General features: G+C 31.1%; 1 protein-coding gene across 4 annotated transcripts in view; it reads right to left on the reverse strand.

Moving 5' to 3' along the window:
• Positions 1-27,343, reverse strand: part of LOC127719867 (anoctamin-7-like) — an 80,931-nt gene that overhangs the window by 45,342 nt on the left and 8,246 nt on the right. For all 4 annotated transcript variants that reach the window (XM_052226209.1, XM_052226210.1, XM_052226211.1 and 1 more), the window contains exon 3: positions 15,428-15,521. In XM_052226209.1, coding sequence (XP_052082169.1) covers positions 15,428-15,521 — 94 coding nt within the window. The remainder of the gene's footprint in view (positions 1-15,427; positions 15,522-27,343) is intronic.

Here is a 27,343-nt window from a genome sequence, read left to right on the forward strand (position 1 = left end):
AAAATTTCTTTACTGAACTCCCTATACAGTGTTACCTATTTATTTATCAATAAAGTTAGCATAATTTAACAATTGACCATTCCATCATTTTTGCAATTTCACAGACCAAATAAAGACCTTTATCACACACCTCAGTTACAGGTGTATCCAGGATTTTTCAAAAAGTGTTGGCCAGTGAAAAATAGGGATTCAGAAATCAGAAGAAATAAATGTGGATTGTGGACAAAGATGATGCCCCCGCTTGCATATCATATAGTTATAAAGGGACATAACCTAAGAACGGTAAAAGTGACTCTACCCAAATCTGATCTTGATCTGAGTTTAGTGGTATTATTTAATTAATAAGCATTGTATATAAGTTTTATAACATTTGGTTGAGACAAACTAAAGAAAAATTTAGCAATTTTTAAGTATATAAAGGGGCATAACTAAAGAATGGTAAAAGTGACGCCACCGAATTTCGTACTTAAACTGTATTATGTAGTAATAAGCATTGTGTATTAGTTTCATAACATTTGGTTGAGGCAAACGTTAGAGAACGGAAACAAAAAAATTGTACTTGATCTTAGTTTTGTGGTAATGAGTATTGTGTATAGGTTTTATAATGTTTGGTTGGGCCAAACTTAAGTTACAGAATGGAAACTAAAAATTTTGCAATTTTTCGATTTATAAAGGGGCATAACTCAATAATGGTTAAAGATACACTACCCAAATTCAACTTGATCTGTGTTTTATCAGTGGAAGGCAAAATTAAACATAGCATTGTATAAAGCATTGATTGTAGTTGATTCAACTATAATCATGGACAAAGGAAGATAACTCCAATTTTAAAAATTACTTGAATAATGACATTTATATTTTTAGAAAAAAAATGAAAAATTTAGCAATTTTTCCATTTGTAAAGGGTAATAACTCTAGAACAGTAAAAGTGACGCCACCAAAATTCAAAATTGATCTGTGTATTGTGGTAATAAGCATTGTGTATAAGTTTCATAACATTTGGATGAGGCAAACTTAAGTTAGAGAACAGAAATGAAAAATTTTGCAATTTTTCCATTTATAAAGGGGCATAACTCTAGAACGGTTAAAGTGACGCCACCAAAATTCAAACTTGATCTGTTTTTTTTTGTGGTAATAAGCATTGTGTATAAGTTTGATAACATTTGGTTGAGGCAAACTAAACTTAGAGAATGGAAACCAATTTTGGGACGTACATACGTACGGACAAGGGTAAAACTTAATGCCCCTCCGCTTCGGTGGGGGCATAAAAATATTAATGTTAAAACATGCAGACCTGGCTCCCTCTATCCACTGGATTCATCCTGGGTCCTCCTTTGTTGAAGTCAACATTGTAAAAACCATATCCTGGGCAGGATATAACAATGATAGGCTAACTCAAAAACCAAACACATTTTTAATGTGCATGTCCTATTAAGTCATGAGTCTGTAATTCAGCAGTTGTTGTTTTTTTATTGTTTTTTGCATAAATCAGGCTGTTGATTTTATTTTTTGAATTGACTTTGATACTCAGGCTGTTGATTTTCTTTTTTTAATTGAATTTGATTCTCAGGCTGTTGATTTTCTTTTTTGAATTGATTCAAATTCTGTCATGTCCTGGCATATTAAAGTTTACTTTATCTATACAATATTGGTTTTTCTCATTGTTGAAGGTTCTACAGTGACCTGCAGTTGTTTTACATCCTCTTCCTTTGATGTCTAGGAGATAGTTGTCGCATGCGCAATCATACCACATCTCCTGTTTTTATATTTTTCAAGTAATAGTTCCACTAGCAACTGTCAAAACCAATTTAGTGGTTAGAAATCAAATTCTAACATACCTAAAGTGTTTCTCAAATGAATCTTACAAATAACAAAATGACAAACTTTTAAAGATCAAATAAGGAAAATATCTATGAAATATACTTAAAATATGTTTAACCCATAATGATATAAAAATAAGAAGATAAGTATAGTATAAAAAACAATAAGTATTGTAGAACAGGAAACACTGCCTGGCAGGTCTGAAATCACTTACAGAGGGTATAACTCATCATAAAACAGTTCCAGTTAAAATATCAAACTGTTTCTTAATATAGATGCTGATATATATGTGACAGAAAATTCCATGCTATGTTTGTATAACAAACAACTAGAACACACCTGCAATGTTGCGGGTCTGAGACTGAATTAAAGAACCTACGCCTTATTTTCAGCCTGGATTTTTAGTATTTGTATTATCATCTGAAAAAGTCATGCTGATTATAAGGTGCATAGTTTTCTCTGCTTTCAACATCTTTCTGTTTGAACCCGTCCTGGTTTTCTTACTACAACCGGAAACTACATGTGACATTATATACTATTGGTATCAGTATCGGATTCAACCCAGAACTTGTTATCATTGGTAATATTAATTATGTGGAAAACAAAAGGGCCTATAATGGTGTAATTTTTAATCAACACCATTGTCCTATATAAGTTATATATAAAGTTGAATTCTTTGATTTGTCATTTGTACGTCATACCATTTAACGAATTGGACCTGGTTATTTTAGTAGTATAGAAGTATCGACAATAGGAAGTGACTGCTAAACAGGTCTGAAAACAGCTTACACTTAAGGTCAGTACAACTCCTAATCAGAAAGTTCCACACCTTATTTCAAATCATTCTTTCAGACAACAGCTGAGAAATATGTGATACAAATTTCTACTCTAAGTACTATCATAAGTATCGTCAAACAGGAAGTGAATGGGTGACAGATCTGAAAATAGCTTACAGGGTACAACTCATCATAATAAGGTTCCATAGGAAATATCAAATCATTCCTTTACACAATCTGAATAATAAGCAACAAAAGTTATGGACAGATCGATGGACAAGATGAATGCAGTATATTAGCCACTCTGTGAGTAGGGGTATATAAATTTAAAAAAAAAACATCTCCTGTAAATACTCATTTTTGTAGATAAATGAATAGAAATAACAATCAATCAAACAATCGACAACAACATAAGGGTACCAGAAGTAACCTGTAATTCCAGGGTACCAGAAGTAACCTGTAATTCCAGGGTACCAGAAGTAAACTGTAATTCCAGGGTACCAGAAGTAACCTGTAGTTCCAGGGTACCAGAAGTAAACTGTAATTCCATCCGTTATTTATTTTGTTGTTTGGTGCATATCATTTGGTACAACACAAAGATTCCCACAATATCCTTTGTTCTGTCCTACTAAAATAACAATCAATTCTTCTAATTAAGCTGAAAAATGATAATGGAGCCAATTTCATTACTAATCAGGTATTGGATTTTTTTCATTACATATAGAAAATTTCTCCAAAATTGGTTAATATATTGCCAACGGAAATAGAACATATTGTTCTGGAATCACACTGTAAAACATTAGCCTTCAAGGAAACAATACCATCATATAATTTACGGTTGTCACTTACTATTGACCAATAAAATATTCTTTATTTCCGATGGTTGTTCAAATTACTATAAATTTACAATTAATTTTATTGCCCCTATCACATACTTGATAGAAAAGCAGCAAAATTCATCTACAAGTAATGTACTTTCTTGAAAGTATGTCTGACTTTGTCATTTAGATTTAGTCCTAAAGTTACTAACTACAGTCATCATGATAAAATGGAATATATTTAGAGAACAAGTACAATAGTCACAATCCAGTTCCTGTTCTCGTTTTTTATCAATCTCGTGTTTTGACCAAATATTAATGACTTATTATTTCATTTTCACATATCACAAAAACAGATGCCAAAAGTGGAGCAAGAAATGCTTACTTTTCAGATCACTTGACTTCATACCTCCGATTTTTTATGAGATTAGTAATGCTTCTTCCTTAGTGTTTTGTGTTTTTTGTAGTAGACTATATACTGTTTGCCTTTTTGTCTTTTTTAGTTTGGTCAATATGTTTTGATTGCCTTTAATCTAAATATGGGAAATGATTGTTTGGAGCTTGAATTTATGTAAAATTTATAAAGATAAGACAAGTTGGGGAACTCAATTGTATCAATAAACAGTTATTTCTGCTATTCCAACATTTTCAACCGAGAATTTAAATTGGATTAGGTTGCAAAAACATAAAGCTAATTAACTTCAGGTAAATATCCATAAAACTCAAAGATTTCAACTAATGTGCAATTTGTAAGTACATGTATTATAAGCAGAAAATGTAACAAAATATTAAAATAAATACATGTCCTTGTATCATTGAAATGTCATGTGTCTTTATTCTGTTTTATTTTAAAAAAAATTAAACTGTTGTTTGTTTATTTGGGTAACAAAAGGTCTGTATCATTGAGTATATACATAAAATAAAAATAAAAACAAATTGGATTTATTCCCCGAGAAATAAAAGTTTATAACTGTAAACACAATTACATAAACATTATTTACACTAAAATACAAATATTTATAGAAAAACTAATCGAAGAATTCAAATAGAGAAAAATATTCAACGAGTGACTGAACAACACATTAATTCACGAATGCGCGTAGCGCATGAGTTAATTATCAGTGTTGTTCGGTCACGAGTTGAATATTTTTCGATATTTGAATTCTTTGATTAGTTATTCTTTTTATTACATTGGCAAATGGCTTTTTTTTATGAAATTAAAGAAGAAAAAACATAAGGAACTATATCTTTTTCTATGCATTCACAATTTGTTTTGATCCGACGTTATCGATGTCTTGACAATGCCTATTGTTGTATGACGTCAGAGGAGTGAAATAACCACGTTTATTTCACATGTGAAATTATCGGTTTTTATTTCACTTGGAAATCAATGTAATTCATTGCAACCAATGTAATAATATCATATACATGAGAGAAAAAAATAATCAAATTTACTGGACAATATAATAGATTTAATTTTGATAATTTTTCATAAAATCAGTTCATATGACACAATAACTTGATTAAATGAAATTTGGAGAAAATTGTAAATTGTCTGCAAAAAAGGTTTTTATTCCAAGTTTTATTCTAATTCTTGCACAAATCAAATTAAAGCTGTGCAAAAATGTGATTTTTAAGGGCAAGTGAAATGGTAAGTAATGCAAGCAATTGTAATGCACTGGTGTGTAGGAATAGAATGAATGGGTATTCTAAAATGCAAAGATAGCATGACAACACCAAATTAACACCAAATTTTAAATTCTGGCACGAATTGTTCATTAAATTTCTGCCAACATACCAAACAAATAAAAAAATCATTAAATCATTAAAGTTCTGTATATCATGACAATAAAAAATCCACAAATTAATTTCACATTCAACAGAATTTCATCATCTGACCTTTTTAGCAAATAAATTGAAAGTTATTAAGTGTGACATTCACACATCTTAACTATTTCATTAAAATTGAAATGGATTTTGCTATTAGTTTTTTTCTCTCACAATGTCGAATTACCAACATGAAACTCCTACATCTTGTCTGGTTTCATGACATTTACAGAAAGTACTACAATTTCAATTTATTTTCACATTGCATGACATGAATTATACTCCTACTCTCAGACTTTCATCCTTTCTCAAGAACAATCATAAATAGAATAAGACTTTATATATTCAGTCTGAGTCAATCAGAAGTTAATTAAGTCATTCAGTCTATCATTTAAAGCACCCAGTAACCTTTACCATTGGTGAGTCAATGGTATGTAAGAACAATTGTAGATCAGAGAGAAATTACTGAGTAAGCAAAAACTTGATGCCCAAATCAAGACAAGATAGCTATGCTCAAATCATCTTATTTCCCTCAAAGGTGTGATATTATTGCTGAAGGCCTAATGTCAGAAACTGTTTAAATGAACAGCATGCAAATACAGATTTAACATCATACAATTATTGACTTTTGGTGAGGTTGATACAATGATTTATCAACCCCAGAGTTATGAAATTCAATGTGGCCAATTGGGGACGGTGAATGTCATATCCAAGGTGTTGATAAATAATTGTATCAACTGATATCAAAAGTCAACCATTGTTTTATCATATGACTGTTTATCCTTCTCCAATTTTTGAGTATTTTCTCAAGATACTTTTAAAACTGCTCCTTGTTTTTTTACAAATTATATTATCTGCTTTTGCAGTTGCTAACTTTTATAAGTTGAAACATTTAAAAAAGTTTACTAATTAAAAATACACCAAAAACAAGACAAAGAGAACAAGAGTGCACACGCTGAAATGTCTCGCCTTCTTTACTAATCATTGATATTATGTTGATAGTCCTAAATATAAAGCTTTATTACAACTGTCACATAAACTTAACATTAACCAAGTAAACTATACATTGACCAATGAACCATGAAAATGAGGTCAAGGTCAGATGAACCATGCTAGGCAGGCATGTACAGCTAACAATTCTTCCATACAACAAATATAGTTGACCTATTGCTTATAGTTTAAGAAAAACAGACGAAAACACAAAAACTTAACACTGAGCAATGAACCTTGAAAATGAGGTCAAGGTCAAATAAAACCTGCGTAACTGACATATAGATCATAAAATATTTCCATACACCAAATATAGTTGAACTATTGCATATAGTATTAGAAAAAAAGACCAAAACTCAAAAACTTAACTTTGACCACTGAACCATGAAAATGAGGTCAAGGTAAGATGACACCTGCCAGCTAGACATGTACACCTTACAATCATCCCATACACCAAATATAGCTGACCTATTGCATGCAGTATTAGAAAGAAAGACCAAAACTCAAAAACATAACTTTGACCACTGAACCATGAAAATGAGGTCAAGGTCAGATGACACCTGCCAGCTAGACATGTACACCTTACAATCATTCCATTCACCAAATATAGTAGACCTATTGCATACAGTATAAGAAAAACAGACCAAAACACAAAAACTTAACTATAACCACTGAACCATGAAAATGAGGTCAAGGTCAGATGACACCTGCCAGTTGGACATGTACACCTTACAGTCCTTCCATACACCGAATATACTAGACCAATTGCTTATAGTATCTGAGATATGGACTTGACCACGAAAACTTAACCTTGTTCACTGATCCATGAAATGAGGTCAAGGTCAAGTGAAAACTGTCTGACGGGCATGAGGACCTTGCAAGGTACGCACATACCAAATATAGTTATCCTATTACTTATAATAAGAGAGAATTTAACATTACAAAAAATCTGAACTTTTTTTTCAAGTAGTCACTGAACCATGAAAATGAGGTCAAGGACATTGGACATGTGACTGACGGAAACTTCGTAACATGAGGCATCCATATACAAAGTATGAAGCATCCAGGTCTTCCATCTTCTAAAATATAAAGCTTTTAAGAAGTTAGCTAACGCCGCCGCCGCCGCCGCCATAGCCGCCGCCGCCGGATCGCTATCCCTATGTCGAGCTTTCTGCGACAAAAGTCGCAGGCTCGACAAAAAACTTTACTCCAAAAACAAGATGAAAAAGAACTAGAGGCTCTCAAGAGCCTGTGTCGCTCACCTGTATTTACTGATGCTTTGGAAATCATGTAAAATAAGGTTAAAATCATAATTAATAGTATTAGATATTAGATATTATAATGATATCTAAGATAATAACAAAAACACTGCAAAATTTTTGTAAAATTACTAACTCAGGGGCAGCAACCCAACAACGGGTCGTCGGATTTGTCTGAAAATTTCAGGGCAGATAAATCTAAATCTGATGAACATTTTTGCCACCTGTCAGATTTGCTCTAAATGCTTTATTTTCAGAGATATAAACCAAAAACTGCATTTTACCCCTATGTTCTATTTTTAGCCATGGCGGCCATCTTGGTTGGTTGCTGGGTCATCGGACAAATTTTTTAAACTAGATACCCTAATAATGATTATGGCCAAGTATGGTTAAATTTGTATCAGTAGTTTCAGAGAAGAAGATTTTTGCAAAAGATTACAAAAATTTACGAAAAATTGTTAAAAATTGATTATTAAGGGTAATAACTCCTAAAGGGGTCGACTGACAATTTTGGTCATGACAACTTATTTGTAGATCTTACTTTGCTGAACATTATTGCTGTTTACAGTTTATCTCTATCTATAATAATATTCAAGATAATAACCAAAAACTGCAAAATTTCCTTAAAATTACCAACTCAGGGGCAGCAACCCAACAACAGGTTGTCAGATTTGTCTGAAAATTTCAGGGCAGATAGATCTTGATCTGATAATCAGTTTTACCCTATGTCAGATTTCCTCTAAATGCTTTGGTTTCAGAGATATAAGCCAAAATCTACATTTTACCCCTATGTTCTATATTTAGCCATGGCGGCCATCTTGGTTGGTTGGCGGGGTCATCGGACACATTTTCTAAACTAGATACCCTAATGATGATTGTGGCAAAGTTTGGTTAAATTTGGCCCAGTGGTTTCAGAGGAGAAGATTTTTGTAAAAAGCTAACGACGACGGACGACGACGACGACGAGAATTTACATGTCGTCATAAACCTACGTCATGGATGTTGCCTTGGAATAACTATATTTAGGTACACTTAAGCTGTTCCAAATCTTATATTAACCTCTCATGATTTTTCTGGTGGCGAATATATTGTTTTATCAAAGAAGACTCTGTATGCTTTTAGCCAATGAGAAAAGAGAAATTTTTTAGTCATATGATAAAAAAGTATGTTGTAACGTCCTCCATCTGTATAAATCCATATTGAATTCTTTTCCTCCTTAATTTTCTAATACTCCTACTTCTAAATCTGTAGATAAAGTAAAACACTTATTTGCTCAAAACTTTTAAACAACGGTTATAAACAAATGAACAAATCAACCAAATTAACCACTGAATAAACATATCAGCTGATTAAAACATTTAGGCAACCCAGTTCAAAGACAAACAGAACACAAAATCTTACTCATATCCTAAAAACTTAGTTAAAAGCAATATGTTGGTTTTAATAGTCCCTTAACTCAGACACACCTTGCTAAATGTAAGTGAAATATTTAACTAACAAAGACATTCTCAAACTTGGAATGTAAACAATACCTCAAACTTTACCAGCAGTTATTCAGTAAAAAAAAAAAGATTACTGTTAATTCATTATTACTCATTATTCGTTAAATAACAATTTTCGTGCATTTTGAGGGTATAGGTTAACCTTCGAATTTAAAAGTTTATAAGTGAAGTACAAATCTTCTGATGGCAAATATGCAGACTTTGGCAAAACCACAAAATCAAATATCCACGAAAATACAGTTTTCTCTCAATGTACCAAACTTTGGTATCCATGAAAATAAATTAATCCACAATAACTAAGCATTCCAGAAGCATGAGACTGCAGTCTTAATCACAGACATTTTATAGTCACCAAACAAACAATTAATATTCCACTTGATACCCAGAGGTAAAACAATTGTCTGTTAATATACAATATAATCAATGTTTGTCTAATATTTGTATAAGTAATTATGTAATGACGAATAAAGTAATGAATTTTTCACGATAATATGCTATATTTGTCTTATAATGAAATATGATAAGAAAATTCTTCTAAGGAGACTAATTTGGGTTCAGTCAGTTATGTGAATGTCAAGATAAACTCCAATTTTTATCATTGGAGTCAAAACAAGATAGACACTGTCAAATCTAAATGATGAAGCACAACAATTATCTCACATTAGCCGATTATCAGGTTCTCTTCAAAAATGTTTAGTAATGCATTAAATGGATCTGTCCAAGGAGGAGCATTGAAAAGCAAAATCCAGCATGGTGAAATTCTTCACTTGTGATGTCATTTTGTCTAGACATCATAACCATGTTCAAATCGAACTATTTCACCTATAATGGGGATTATACACATACTTTTTGGCTAAATAAAGGGTACCAAACACTTTGACGTAAACGGATTTGGCCCGTTTAATTTTTATAAAATTTGATAAAATATTTATTTGACCTATTGACAAAATTATAAAAATTTCAAGAAATTCAACGGTTTCAACCTCACATTTTCCAGAAATTAATTCATCAGACTAGGTACTTGGGGACAGGACAAAATCTTAAGCCTTCCCCCTTTTTTCTGAAATCCATTATTTTTTTGTTTTCTATTATTTTCAATTATTTTTGCATTTTTCTGTATTAAATGAACACAAATATACTAGAAATAACTTGTATTTGCTTTTTACTATCTATTCCAAGTTTTCTATCCACAACGGTCATGCACTCATATATTACTTTAAACTGTTTAATCCATTTTTGGTAATATACTTTTGGCGTGGCTCTGTACTTATACATATCGCCATTGTGTTATTGTCCTTGGTTATTTTTTATCTTCTTGTCTTTCATTTTTGCTTATGTACTTTGTCTATAGTGTCTACATACCATTTTTTTTTCTTTGTTGAAATAGTTATTTGTTTTTATCACTGTTTATAGTGATTAAGATTATAACACAATGTTGACAGCTTTACCCTAATTTTTGACATTTTTACCTATTATGTCTGTTTGTTTTGCAGCAGCTCACACATTAATGTCAGTATAATGGAATTCTATATGACTTGTCATACAAGTGAGAGGTTTAGCTAACTATAAAACTTGAGGTTTAATTCACCATTTTCTACATAAGGAAATGCATGTACCAAGTCAGGAAGGTAAACGGACAGAAAGTCACAGGACAAAAAGTCACAAGACATAAAGTCACAAATTTGATAGGACAAAAAGTCACAAATAATTTGTTGACAATTGTTTGAATATATCAGAGAAAGATCTTGAAGTATTTTCTTTTTATTACATATATTCATTTTTAAGTTTAGGAAATTGTTCATAAGCCTTGATAAATGAAAATTTATTAAATTTTAATCATGCAAATGATATATTTCTTGGCACAATCAGCCATTTAAGTACCAAGCCACTTTGACATTTTGTTTTCATAACAATTATTTGATCATTATTGATATTTTTTGAATAAATTTTAATTACAAAGTTGCTTCATATATAATAGTTCAAGAAAAAACAAAAATTTTATTTTTTAAATAAGTGTTTTCTTGTTTAAAGAAAAATAATCTCAAAACTGATTTGTGACTTTTTGTCCTGTGACTTTTTGTCCGTGACTTTTTGTCCTGTGACTTTCTGTCCTACATTCAGTCAGGAATATGACAGTTGTTTTCCATTCGTTTGAAGTGTTTGAGCTTTTGATTTTGCCATTTGATAAAGAATTTTCCGATTTGAATTTTCCTTGGAGTTTGGTATTTTTGTTATTTTACTTTTTTTTATAGATAAAAAGCCAGTGACTGCTGTGGGTGGAAAATTTGAAATAGATACATGTAGTAAAAAGCAAAAACAAGTTATTTCTATTATATCTGTGTTCATATAATACAGAAAAACACGAAAATAATTGGAAATTATAGAAAACAAAAAAATAACGGATTTCAGAAAAAAGAGGGAGGGCTTATAAAAATTTTGTCCTGTCCCAAAGTACCTATGCTCAAAATGAAATTATTCTAGTAATTTCTGTAGTTCTTCATTAAATGAAAGAACTTTGAAGATATGCTTAGTAAAATTTTATAATCAAAATACTCATACCTGACAGACTAAAGTATTGTAAACATATATTGTGACATCAAATTTAATGTACACCAAGGTGAAGCTTTATTTGATATTAATTGACAACCCTGCAGACCGAGATATCTACTTCAGGAGTCTCTGCCAAGAGTGATCATAATGGCATTGGTTCACTAGATGGAGTTATAATTGTTATATTTAATTTGAACCTTTGCATCCAAAAGGAGAATGCTATGCCAACTGCGCTCATCTACAGAGTATATATATGGACTACTTAATATTCCATACATAAGACAAATCAACGAAAAAGAAACCAAGATTACCAACTGACTTCTGCTACCAACCTAGTTGAACCGACATGTATTTACAAATGAGAGATGCTAACAACAACATACAGAACAGGTGCTCATTTTTTCAATTCAAACTACATTATTTTACAACCATGCCGACAAACAGATTATCTATGCCAGAAGATCAACGAAATAATTTTACATGTGAACAATTTCTGAAATTCCATTTCTTATTAGTAGCATCCAAAGTTTCCCCAATGTAACCGACACGCCAGGAAGCAAAACTCTCTAACATATTCTATTTTTCATTTGTTCTATTTATTGTTTTTCATTATTTCTCTCACCCAGGGCACCGACACACATTCATTGTGATGTCAAATTAAATGTACCGAGCTTTGCAATTCAGTGCTTAACTTCTGTATGTAAATTGTCCTGATGACACCTGCCTGGTAGGCAAAACATGTCAACCAGCATTTTGATCATATTGCAGTCTCATGAAGTGTTGTTGTCAAATTGGTACTTTATGTTAATTTTGTATTGTATAATATAATGAAAAGTTGTAAATCTAAATCTGAAGGTCAAAAGAATTCTATGAAGGTCATGGTTTCTGGTCCCCTTTTTTAATCTGTTGTGCAGTATTTATACTTACTTCCTCTGTTTATCGTTGTAATAGTGACTTTAGTTTTAGTATTATCTTATTCATTGCTGTACTTTGTAGATACAGAAATATACCTAATTTTCAACTCCAAAAATATATGTTAATATATAAACTACAAAAATAAAGGGGATGAATTTAAACAAGGTATTTTATGAATTCATCCCTTTTATTTCTGGATAAGATAACTTTAATATCATACGGAAGATTATGATCATCAATGGGACAAATGAAGATTTTATTTTTCATTTTCCACTGGACGTTAAGCAACCAACAATCAATCAATATTTTTCATTTTGAACCAGTTTGCAATTACTGTTAATTTCAGCATCATATATCAGTGATGTAATTTGCAAAAGATATAAAAATAAGAAGATGTGGTATGATTGCCAATGAGACAACTCTCCACCTGAGACCAAATGACACAGAAATTAACAACTATAGGTCACCGTATGGCCTTCAACAATGAGCAAAGCCCATAGTCAGCTATATGCTAAAGGACAATAATTAGGCCAAAAGTAGGTCAACTAGTACGGGAACCAAAGTGAAAAGCCTGTTCCAATTATTTCTAAACTATTGTATAGACATCATTTTATTTTTGGACTGTATGTTGACTTTTAGATGTATTTTGGTAATTGGTTTCATTTGTTTTCTGTCATAATGACATAATACACCATGTCTTCTTTTATAATAACCAATTTGATGATTGTAGTTAAGATTACTTTTAACAAGAATGCACTCATGTCATGCTAAGCATACCCCCACTCACAATTCAAAGTATTGGACATTAAGAACAAGGTATCTGGCAGATCTGTAAAGAACTTACAAATTACAACTCATGAAGTAGTACCTGGGAAAAGTGTGACCAAAATAATTGATGGACAGATGAACAGACAAGATGAATAAAATACAGCCCCTTATCCTAGAGTGGAGTTAAAATGTACCCAATAGATTTGCAACACATTTTGACATGCCAGGGCCTTTTATAGCTAACTACACATATTGGTTTTGCTCATTGTTGAAGGTTCTATGGTGTCCTTGTTTACGTCTTCATTACCTTTGAACTCTGGCAGATATTTATTTGTCTCTTGGAAATCATACCACATCTCCTAATTCATATATTATACACCATGTTATGATTTAAGTGATGACAGTGCGCAAATTTGACATTTGCATCAGGTTAGTTAAAACAGGGCTCTAGATATTTGAAAAAAAAACAAAATCTGTGTGATACTATAGATGTTGAAAACAGGATAAAAGATTATACAAAGGTCACCATTACATATGATCAACAGTATATCAGTGACCCACACAATTAAATCCTTACAAAAAGTGACACAATTGAATGTTTAAATAACTAGTAATGCATAAAATATCTAACTGATCCTTAATGTGATATATCAATACAACAATTTCAAATAATTTCAATTTAAACCCTTTACAAAAGATGTGAATACATCCATAAAATATAATATATAAAATCTACATGTAAAAATATCTTAATGGTATGCCATATATTGTATATTGTTTCTTAAATCTAAATTTATGAGTAGAAAAAATGAAGAAAATTTTGCATTTGTTGCAAAAATTTAAAGAATCTATTTACTAAGAGTAAGTGCATCTTTTCATGCTAATTCATAAAGTATAGTCTGAACTAAGAATACATACATGTTTAAAAGGACAATTCAGCGAAACAGTACTTTAAAACCATGAAATACCTCAACTTGAAATGGAATCCAGATGTAATTATTTATTAAAGTGCACATTTAATGCACTATTTGTTTATGAGAAATGATATAACAAATCTCTTTTATAATGTTGTAAATGTTTATCATGTTTATCCTGGATACAACTGTAATTTTAAATGACACCAAATCTATCTATAAGCATGATTACTGCAAAACTGTCTGATCCATAACTTAAAATGAAATCAATTTCACCAAAATAAATATTGTAAATATTCAGAATATGAAAAACATATTCAGTTTGTCACTTGAAATGAAACTAGTTTAACCAAACTTTATACTGCACAACTGTTCTGTCAACTTACGATAAAACTAGTTTACCAAAATTTAATTTGAAATGAACAGTTGTGTAGTATAAAGTTTGGTTAAACTGGTTTCATTTCAAGTGACAAACTAATTATAAGGTACATTGTACAAGTATATGAGTATTGCAAAACAGTCTGAACCTTCATCTCAGGCCTTATAAGAGAGACGACCTTTGAACTGAGGTAAAAATTGTTTAAGTCTACCCTTAAACAGGTAACTCTCAGTCAACCTAGTCTCATTGATGTATGGAAAAATTATTCTGTCTTTTTTTCTCAATAACTGCGACTATGGAGAAAAAAAAATAACAAAAGATTGATCCTCACTACAGCCTTACAAAGAAAGTTTATTGCCCACACAGAAGAGAACACTAAAAAAAACAGAAGTAAGGGAGGTGTCTGATTAATATAAAAATAATCGAGAAGGTGTCCTTGGGACATAGATGATGCCCCTGCTTGTATATAAGATTATTAGGGGGCATAACTTGAGAACGGTAAAAGTGGCGACACCCAAATTCGAACTTTATCTGTGTTTTGTGGTAATAGTCATGTCCTGTTTGAATTGTTTTACACTAGTTATTTTGGGGCCCTTTATAGCTTGCTGTTCGGTGTGAGCCAAGGCTCAGTGTTGAAGGCAGTACTTTGACCTATAATTGTTTACTTTTTACACATTGTGACTTAGATGGAAAGTTGTCTCATTGGCACTCATACCACATCTTCTTATTTATATTGTGTATAAGTTTCATAACATTTGGTTGAGGCAAACTAAAGTTGGAAAACGGAAACCAATTTTGGGAAGTACATACGGATGGACGGACAAGGGAAACACTTCATGCCCCCTCTGGTGACGGCTGGGGCATAAAAAAGAATATCTCCAGATATAATTGAGTTGTATTATAGTTACCTATTCTTCTCTCTCCATCCCTGAAGAAACATGTTTCTTCTTGTGGCACCGGTGTCTTAGCTTTTGCAGACATCTCAATCCCTCCTTCTGAGCTCTAAAGAATAAAAACATAATATTGTAAAAATAGTGAAAACAAATTAGGTGTATCAAAAATAAATATTCCTGCCTGCACTTGTTATTCATAATAATACAACAAACAGGAAACACCAAGCCAATAAACTGAAAATAAATTACACAATGTAACTAACATAGAGCAAGAACGATTCCTTACTTAATGAGAAAAATGTTATCAAATTTTTACATTCCAGTATTGCATTCAAAGGACATGCATCTATTTAGCAATCTAATTAAAATTAAATGTCCGCCCTTGCTCATTTCTCTTGTACTTTGTCGCTGCATGAGCAAACAAATTTTTTATTTATATGTTAAACAAAAGGCAAAAGGTGCCAAACTTTATCTATCTTAATGATTTTTTTTTAATTTTTGCTAGATATTTGTTCAAAATGGTCATCTAGAATACCTCAAAGAAAAGAAGATGCGTATGATACAAAAGCACATGAAACGGTTCATATTGAAATAAATTTTAAAAATGTATTAGAAAACAGGTGTATAGTCTGCCCTTAATAGAACATTTAAGGATGCACGTTTGGTCAGTTTAAATGTTAATTGTCTGACCACTTGGAGTAATGTATTAGTATACCCACAGTTGGAACTGTGCATGTATTGTTAAAAGCTAGTCTGAGACCAGATAGCATGTTAAGGCTGATTTTGGACCCTGGAACATAGGGTCAAATATATTTATTTTCACATTACTTGTGGAACCTTCAGACAATGTTAATTCTGAAAGAAGCATAAGAACTTCGTATCTGATGACTGCTTACACACTGACCTTATTTTCAAAGAATTAATTCATGTCAATAATAATTAATAATAAAGGTATTCTAATTGCACCTACCAGCAGTTTGGTCTTCATCATTTTTTAGAATCAGATAAATTTCAAGTCCATTATTGTACTATATAACAATTGGTTGATATAACAAATATCAATACACAGTTTATGTTGACAAATTCCCACAGTACATAATTTTCTCTAACTATCTCTATACTGTCATTTCAAAAGCCTATTGTTAAAAGACCTTTGAAGCATGACTTGAAGTTTTTAACTGAATCCATATTTAAATAATAAATAAACAACAAACACTTGATTGGGTTTATAAGTTTAAATCTCTAATCTCAATTTCAGAAATGCACTTTCATGTAAAAAATAAACTGTAAATAATAAACTATATTACATTGATCTCCCTAGAGTTTATTTGTTTAAAAAAACCAAGACTGAAAATTGAAAACCAAATCTATGGTACTGTATTTTAAATGAGCAATTAAAGGGACAATAGCTACGAGATATAGAAAAAAAATAAAACATGATTTTTTTTTTGTTCAATCATTAATGAAAGTGAAATAGTGATATAATTATTCGCTTTTAGCAGCCAGTTTGGTTCAGTTTTGTCAAAAAAGCAAAGAAACATCGCTAATGAATTATTCACTTGCAAGGGAATAATTCAACCTCATTAAATCCGTATTCATGTGAACTACAGTTGAACCCCTTAGCTAGAGATGGGTTACGCATGAACAAGGCGTGCTCAGCTATTAAAAAGAAAAGAATGTCAACATTGGAAGTGAAACAAGGGTAAACCATTTGGTTTACTGATTCGATCTTCAAAAACTCATTGTTATACAGTTAAAACCATTATTAGCATATTTGTTTAACCTATAATATGAAATCAAACAGACCTAGAAAAATCAAATTGCACGAGTTCTCTATCTATTTATATCTATGTTCATGTTTATATCGGGTTATATGACCGTGGGCAGTCTTCGAGGTTACCTTGATGGTTAATTAGATGACGTCTAGACTAAAATACACACTAAATGCTGATACATATTATCGAGTCAGTGCATCGTAAATTGTTTACTTTAGACTTTTTATTATTTGGATATACGTTTTAGTATGTTATAAATCAAATATGAGAATTTCGATGAGTCAAATCGGTGAACATGAATTTGACAGCTAATGCCCCTTTAAAGGAGCCTGTAAATCAGTGATTGTCGTTTGTTGCTGTATATCATATTTTTGGGTGGTTTTTTTTTTACATAAATCAGGCTGTTTGTTTTCTCATTTGAATTTTGTTATGTCATGGGCTTTTATAGCATGCTAAATGGTATAGATTTTGCTCATTGTTGAAAGCTGCAGGGTGACCTAGAGTGCTACTAGCAGGTACATCATTTGGTCTCTGGTGGATAGTTGTCTCATTGGCAGTCATTGATAAAGTACTTATTTAATTTTACTTCATTAGGTAATATAAACAGCAGTACATGTATATACAAATATCAATATATGCAAAAGAATTGAGTAAATCTCCAATGAAATGAGCTAAAAGTGCAGTTAAAAAACAAAATCTCAAGTACTTTGAAAGAATATTTTTGCATCTTATAGATCTAATCTCAGCTATGGGGACATCAGAGGCTGAGTGGTCTAAGTAATTCATCTACAGCAATCACTAGCCTGTTAACACTGAGGTTGTGAGTCTGAACAGCTATAAGATCATGGTTCTCTACTGTAAAGCACTCCAGCTTCCTCCACAAATAAAACCTAACTAGCACAATATAGCCAAAGAGTGCTGAAAGAGGTTTGTTTTAATACAAATCCAGTTAAAAACTGATAGGCAGATAAAACAAAACTGAAAATTCTTTTATCATATAAAAATTTATCATCAATACATTTTTATTTTGAAAATGTAAATTGCAAACATTTTTCCGTTAATGTGACAAAATCATCCCTGGACTTTTAAATAAGAAGATGGTACAGTATAACATTTTCTAGTGTTTAAATAATACATTGTGAACAGTACATTTGTTACTTAACAGAAGATTTCTGGAAGACTGAATGTTAAAGTCTAAATAATTACAGTACACATTCAGTGGAGTGTAAACTTTATTTCAACAATGTTTTCAATTAAACATGCCCATAAGCATCCACATAAAGAGCTTAAAAGATACCCCATTTTCTAACACATTCAACAGATATAAATGGGATAACTATGATGTAATCTATAAATAGATAATCTGATAAACGTAATGATAATAAAAGATATAACCTCTCAGCTATTTATCCATCTAATTCAGTTTAATTTACCAATTCAGGTTGTATACACTAGCTGTTGGTATTTGGATACCAAATAAAAATATTTTGACCAGAAGCTGTAGTATTAGCTATTAGTGGATTACTCTTTACAAAACAAACTTAAGAGCCTATGATACAGTTACAGGGGGGAAATGATGTCAATAATATAAAATGTTATTTTTCGCAACGTCTCAAACTGTGACATATTGGGAAAAGATGCATTTTTCAACTCATTTTAATCATTCGCTTGAAAACGGGTTCATCGGTCCCTCTTTTTTAAAAATGATATTTGGCTTGATTATGTATTTAGATTATTTGCACCAATTTTTATGAACAAATCATGAATGAATTTTTTTAAATTAGACAAATATACAGCAAAAAATGCTGATTCAATCATTATAAACAACATATCTCCTTATTTTATATCAGGTAAAGTTTTTAACATTTTAACTTTTTTGGCCTTCAAAAGATTTTGAGCATACATAATGAAAGATATTTTAGAAATGTGTTATTATGCCCACTGATATATCAGCATCATACAACGTTGTTTTACTTCTATTGTGTTGGATGGTACAGCTACTGATTGAATATAAATATATAGGGGTACCATCCACCTAGTAGCCCCATTGACTATAATCTGTACCGAGGCATACCTGAACAATATTAGGTAGTCCTTTAAACTATTTGTACCAATTTGTATTAGCAGTTCAATTTAATGCTTCAGTGCTGGCTTTGCATCATAAATTAAAATATAATTTTTTTTACATCTTACAACAATGGCTGTCTGAATCAAATCTTTAATCTCTCAAATAATGACCAACCAACAAATGGTATTGTCAAACTCCATCTCAGAACTAATATCCACTTAAACTTTCATTTTTGCTACAAAAAGTAATCAGCTAAAGAAATAAGATTAGTTATAATACTTATAGATCCATTCTACATCTCAATAAGCCTTAAATTGAAGGAATAATATTTACTTTTCTTTTCCGATTACCAATCATCAAATATTAAACAAGAGTTTCATCAATCTGTGATATTGCCTAGACTAATACTCTAGGTTCTAGTTTGTACAATAAATGATAAATGAAGCTTCAGGTTTAATCAATATAAAATACAATGGTTTGAATTCTAATAACTATATTGCCTAAAATTCTTTCTATGGATATGTTGCACTTTTATTTCTGCAAATATACAAAGCAATTATAATACTTCATATTGGATATTCTCTAGTTGCTGTAAGTGTAATTAGAACTCGATAATATTGTAAAACCTTTCTAGATAAACGGGATCTAGTTTTGCATTCAAAATAGATTCTAAACTACATGAATTTGACCTGATTTGGCAAGACTTAACTACTGATTTTCTGGGAATTTATTAAAGAATAGCTTAATGCAGCATTGCTGATTTCTAATCATCATAAATGAAATATTTGCCACTGGACATTAAGCAAACAGCAATCAATCAATTTAATCTTATGATCCAATCAATATCACTTTATTAACGTGACTCAACCTTACCTGAAATATAACATTTTTATTTACATAGCCAAATAAAGTTAAAGGTTTGAAAACGAAATTGTGAGGAAAAATTACTTTAAATCGGTCTTCTGATAGAGTTTTCAAATTATAGGTCTTTCAAGATGGGTTCAATTGGAATGACTTAAATTCAAAATATCTATTTGTTTTCAAAAAAAACCAGCCATAATTGTTTTATGCAGGTTCCTTGCAATTTGAGTATAAATGCAGTGAGAGCATTCAAGTACCAATCCATACATAAGCCAATCGTCAAACTATTACACGCGAAATTCCTGGGTTTGATTTTAGGGCTGGGCTACTAAAAATAAGAATAAGAGGAACTTATTTGACACAAAATTGGCGATACTTTTACCTTTTTTGACATTTTATTTCTTTTTGAGGAGGAGAGCGCCCCCATCTGAATTAGTACTATGACAAAGTTGGAACTGAGCTTGAGACTCTAAAATAATATTCCAAAAACTTCATTCTCAATTTAGACAGAATCTCCCCCTTCCTGCCTAGATTAGGCAAGGTTACAATATAAACAGCTGATAAAATCTACAATAACACTCTGATATAAAACTTTTGTAAGCCTTTACAGAGAGAAATATTGATACATCTGATACAGTGACAGTCCAGTATTGACTTATCTAAAGAAAGGAAACAGCTGCTACATGGGATCAGTTCTTTGACCGTCAAATCAATAAGAATTTTATCTTGTATCAATTTGCTTATATATAATTGTGTGACAATTTATCAATTATTATATTTCTCCTGAAATATATTTCATTTAAATCTAAGTATTTAAGATCTATTTTAATGTTGGAAATCATTATAGTAACAATTTCGATTCTAGGGATCACCTAGAAGGCTTAATACATCATCTTGCGGTCTAGATGACACTCCTAATCCCTCAACGCCTTATAATCCAACATCATATTAACAATGACCAGGAGCTAATATTTACTAATAGCATTGTAATTCTTTAAATCTGCTTATAAGATGTCTATCTATAACCTTGCTAAAATGACCAAAAGAGTTGTGAATTTTTCAGAATTCTGCGTTATCAGAGGCATGAACGTGACTACCATATCTTTTGAGGCCTTGCAACTTTTGGGTCTGACTGAGATAACTGTATCTCAGTAGTTGATACTTCGGTTATACTGACATGATTATAACAAAGGAGTAGGCCCGGTAAGACCCCTTTTTGGCCCCAAAATATAGCATTTTTACAAATTTGTTGAAATGTAAACTTTTAGGTATTTTTTGGTAAGTAGAATACTTCTGTTCCATAAATATGGGCTGTTTTTTGACAATACAATGCACATGCATCAGGTAATAGCATCATAAATTCATGAAGTAGGTATTTGACAGATCCAAGAAGTTCTCACACGTCACAACTCATCACTGTCAAGCTGCTCCCTTAATGTGTAGTCATACTGTCAAGTAGTCTCTGACAAAAGTGTTACAAAAACATTTGTTAGACAAAGTCAGACCGACAGAAGGTAAAACATGGAGTAGGAGTGATAGTAGGAGTAAATTTAGAAGATTATAACCAACGACATAATAACACCAGAAAATACATCTCCATGTCAACATACAGTCTTCAATAATAAACTATTTCCTGTGAATGTAGCTCTAAATCACCCCCGGCTTAACTTTAGTTGTGAATAAAATATAAACATATCTACTTATGATATCAATCTCAGAGCCCAATACACTAGTTTTTGGAATAGTTGTGTCATCAGGTACAATCTAGGCTAAAAGTTGGGGAAGCCAAATATTTATATAATGCTTATAACAGCATCAAAATTACAAAGGGACTATATATTTGTACAGTAGATATTATCTAAGAACATATATATATATAAGCATGTTGCCAACAACAGACAATAACACAAATAAGGTTATAAAATCAGATTATCTTGACAAATACATACAATTAATTATCTTTTCCTGAATCCTGATCTAGCAAAACTTTTACATGCAACCTGATGCACTCTTTTCAAACCCTTAAAACATTTTTTTTCATTTTAACCCGCAAATATTTTTTAACAACATTTATAGTTTAGGGCTGTTAAAGGGGCACTAGCTACGAGATATATAAAAATCTAATATATGATTTTTTTTGTTCAATCATTAATGAAAGTGAAATAGTGAAATAATTATTCGCTTTTAGCCGCCAGTATGGTTCAATTTTGTCAAAATAAGCTAAGAAACATTGATGATGAATTTTTCACTTGCAAGTGAATAATTCGACCTCATTGAATCCATATTCATGTGAACTTCAATTTAACCCCTTAGCTAGAGATGGATAACACGTGAATTGTATGTGTAAAGTTATTTAAAGGAAAAGAATGTCAACATTGAAAGTGAAACAAAGGTAAATCATTTGATTGACTGATCTGATCCACAAAAAATCATTCTTATACAGGTAAAAACAATGATAAACATATATTTTTAATCTATAATATGAAATTAAACAGACCTAGAAAAATCCAATAGCACAAGTTCGCTTAATCTATTTATATCTTAATTTATATTTACATCGCTTATATGGTCATCGGATGACTTTGGAGGTCAACTCGATAGTTAATTAGATGGTGTGTAGACTAAAATACACACGAAACGAAGCTATGTGTTATCATGCCCATGTCCTGTTAACTGTTTATTTTAGACTTTTAATAGTTTGGATAAATGTTTTACATTGTTATAAATCGAATAAGAGAATTTGAGTCAAATTGGTGAACATGAATTTGACAGCTAGTATCCCTTTAATATACATGTGTATTTACTATGATTTCTAATAGAGGATGTATGCATCTGTCATATAAACACCGATTTTTAAATACAATTATTAAACCCACATTCAATGTAAATAGCTATCACTCAGTGACAAGAAAATTATCAATTATTCAATTACATCACCAATTAAATCATACACAGTAGCCATGGTGTAATTCAGTGAATCCTATAACTACAGAGAAAATTAACTCCTAAATAAGAATTGTATCATTAGTCGGTTTTAATTACCCATAACATTCTAGAACAGTTTTCTGCTGGGGATGAAGCTATAATTCGCTTTAATACAGATAGCTGATGAAATTGATCTTTGCCAATAATACCATATAACCAGTAGCAATGTAAACTGCTTATAAAAACTTCTAGAATGAGGCTAGGTTAAGTAGTGCATGTAACAACTAATATTGTAGGTCTTTGTGACCAGCAACAAGGATTATTAAATGCTGCTGAACATACAATAAACAATGATTTTCTAAAAAACAAAACAAAAATATATCGCAAAAGTTTGAAATTAGACCCTAAAAACAATTTTCCAGGAATTATCAAAGCTTGTTATTGAAAATGAAATAATATCCATTGTGGATATCAATAATCACATAAAAATTTCTGCTTTAATTTCCTGTTGATAAAATGACTGTTCAAGGCCATACTACCAAAGGGGAAGAAGCGTTTCAATGTTTTTTTCATGTATATTACCAACAAGATGTACAGTGAGTATGAGCTTGCTTATTGCTCTCTTATATTATCCTTACTCAATGTTGTTGACTAAATCATTAAAATGTGACTTTAATTTCATATCTATATGTGAATAATCTTTTCAAGAAATAAGTATTTTCCGCAAACAAGAAGTAAAACATTGAAGAAACTGATATTTTCTAACAGTATGGCATAGCCAGATAAAGCTTTGTGCCATTTAGGCCATAAAAAAGAATATGTTTGTTTATGCCCTAATCCAACCTACCCAGAAAATAACAGTGCCTACTCAAAATCTTTTATTGTCCTGATGTGAAAATTTTTTTTTTTAATCAGATAGGCAGGAAGACTAAAAACATCTGACACTTCAATTTCTCTTTGCATAAAAAAAAAGAAAATAAAATGTCTACCTACCTACCCACCGTCTACCTTTGGGTAGGGTTTGGGCAAACCAAAATATTTTTAAGTGTGGCCTTACCTAGACATTATGACCTGTATGAAAAATTTTACATAAACATTATGCGTCTGATAGCATTTCAAAGTTACAGCATAAAAGAAACTGAAAACATGTCACATAGTATGTGAAATGGCATAACCAGAAGATGCATGGTGCCATTTATCAAAAAATCCATGATTTGTACTAGTAGTTGATGAAATGTGACATAAATATGGTAGGAACAGGGAGACACACAGAGGGACAGATGAATAACTCTGTATACCAGCATCCTTTGAAACAATAGTATACTGGTTCATAGATCTACGAGATAAAATAAAAAAGATCCTTTGTCGCTCACCTTAGTCTATCCAGCATTGTAGACGAGAATAAAATTCACAACAAAACTTTGTTTTATTGATCTTGTATTACTGATCACTTAAGTCTGTTTAGTTTCTCTCTATCTTTTTTAGTTTTTGGTCAAAACACAAAAGAGGGTAAAAAAATTCGTAAGGGTTCCGCGGAACCCAGTGTCTCGCCTACTTTTTCTGTTAATCGCAGGCTCAACAAAAATGAGGAAGTAAATCAATAAAAATATTCCTCTTGATACTATCTTTTGATTGTAAGAACTTTCTGTCCAAGTTTGGTAAAAATCCAGGATAGTTTATGAATCTAATAAATGTTTAAAAACTTTATCTGCAGACTGAATGTAATGTTAACTTAAAGAAAACAAAATTTCCTTCTAGATACTAGCATTTGATCATAAACAAGCTTCTGTTAAAGTTTGGTGCAAATCCAAAATAGTATAAGAAAGTTATTAAAATTTTAAAAACTTTAACCACAGAGTGAATGTGTTGTTTCCTGGCAGAAAATCTAAGTCCATTTAAAAGTAAAATACGGAAAAAATGGATTTATTATTTTACAAAATTTCCTTCTGGATACTATCTTATGATCATAAACAAGCTTCTGTCCAAGTTTGGTAGAAACCCAGGATAGTTTAAGAAAGTTATTAAAATTTTAAAAACTTTAACCATAGAGTGAATGTAATATTTCCCGGCAGAAAAACTAAGTCCATTTATAAGTAAAATATGGAAAAAATGGAATTTTATTTTTACAAAATTTACTTCTGGATACTATCTTATGATCATAAACAAGCTTCTGTCCAAGTTTGGTAGAAATCCAAGGTAGTTTAAGAAAGTTATTAAAATTTGAAAAACTTTAACCACAGAGTGAATATTTGTGGACGCCGCCGCCGACGACGACGACGCCTACGCCGACGGAATGTAGGATCGCTATGTCTCGCTTTTTCGACTAAAGTCGAAGGCTCGACAAAAATGAATGTAATTATGGGTTGTATAGCGTTTACATTTATTAAAACAAAAAGTAGACTGCCCTTTCATCTTTTTATGGATATGTTAAAACCCAAGAATAAAGGACAATTTGTAAAGTTCATTAAGCATGACCCTTTCATCTTAGAAAAAAGGCATTATGAGACCTTAAAAAAAATCTATCAAAGGAATAAAAAATAACTGGTATAAACTTTCATATTTCTATTCATCTTATACCATTCTTACTAACTTGCTAGTTAATAGTCACTGATAATTAAGTACTCCTTTATATAAATACATGAATGCTACCTAAATATTATTTTAAGCTCCTGGATACCCTTAATTATATTAGATGACCGTGAAGACTGTCAAAATATAGGTTCAAATTCTTCTATTACAATCTTACAAAAAAGTTTTACACGATTTTTCTCAAAACATTGTGACGTCACACATTCAATTATACGAGGTATATTTAAACCTAAATAATAGTTCTCTAAACTGACATTCATGATGTAAATACATAACAAAAATATTATGTTTTTCAAATATTGAATATTACACTATCTACAATAATACTGACTTTAAATATTAAGTTCTTGTGAACAGACTGTTGAAAATAAGATTTAAACAGTAAACAAATTGCCAACAAAATATTATTTTCCATAAATATAGCTGACATATTTAAAATAGTATGTACCAAAGTTAAACATAATTCTAAATTTAAAGCTTGAAGTCCTCATTGTGCAGTTAGAACTGAATATTTACATACAAAACAAACATATGCACATCTTGAGTAAATATATCAATCTTTGCTTACTCACACAGTGGATTCATTTACTTTCGTGGATACCAATTTTCATGGATTGAGGGAAAATTGTATTATTTTGAATATTTGATTTTGTAGTTTTGTCAAATTCTGCATACAAGCCTATAGAAAATTTGTACTTAGTTTATATTCGTGGTTTATAGCCTTTACCCACGAAATCCACGAAAATTGGTATCCCAGGAATAATAATGAATCCACAGTAAGTAAGTAAATATAAATACAGAGATTCCTATTCCAATGCATGATAGTTGCAACAACACATTTATTAATATGGTAATGTGCCTTTCAGTTGAATGCCTAATATATATCTCCTTTTATTCCTTATTTATACTTAATTTGTTGTAAAACTATTGTTGAGAAGTCCCTCGTTCAATCCCTTGCTCTCCATGCCATTATATGAAAGATTTCAAAAAAAATAGTATTTGCTGCTTCTCTGCTATCTGCAAAGCAGACAACTTTCAGAATTAAATGCCAAATCCATCAGTTTTTAGGGTATAACTATTGTTAAGAATTCCCTGGTTTAATCCCTTAACGGTAATGACCCCTATTATATGGAAAACTTCAAAAAACTATTATTTGATGCTTCTCTAGATCTGCAAAGCAGACAGCTTTCAGAATTAAATGCCAAATCCATCAGTTTTTAACATAAAACTATTGTTGAGAAGACCCTGGTTCAATCCCTTGACCCCCATTATATGAAAGACTGCAAAAAATTATTATTTACAGTTTCTCTGTAAAGCAGAAAGCTTTCAGAATTAAATGCCAAATCCATCAGTTCTTTTTAAAGAAGACTGTCATATCAAATATCATTTGTCTCCTTCCTACATTGTAAGTAATAACCATTTAAAGCCATAATGCAGTATATTTCTAGCTTTAGAATCAATAAGAACATCTAATAGGCTCGTTATAACACTTCAGCTTTTCCGTCTGTAGGAAGTCTGTAGGAAACGTTTCAAAGGAGGACAATTTCTGAAGTTGGAAATAATCTGTTAATTGCCTGGTTTAAGAAGACAAATCTATATGAAAAAGGCTAATCAATATGGAATTCTTACAGAAATGTGTATGCCACATTAGTAATCTACACTTAAAACAAGATTTTAAACCATTTATACATTCAGGTAATTAATGCAAGAGAA

Source organism: Mytilus californianus, unplaced genomic scaffold (genome assembly GCF_021869535.1).
Source record: "Mytilus californianus isolate M0D057914Y unplaced genomic scaffold, xbMytCali1.0.p SCAF_11, whole genome shotgun sequence".
Taxonomy (NCBI): Eukaryota; Metazoa; Mollusca; class Bivalvia; order Mytilida; family Mytilidae; genus Mytilus; species Mytilus californianus.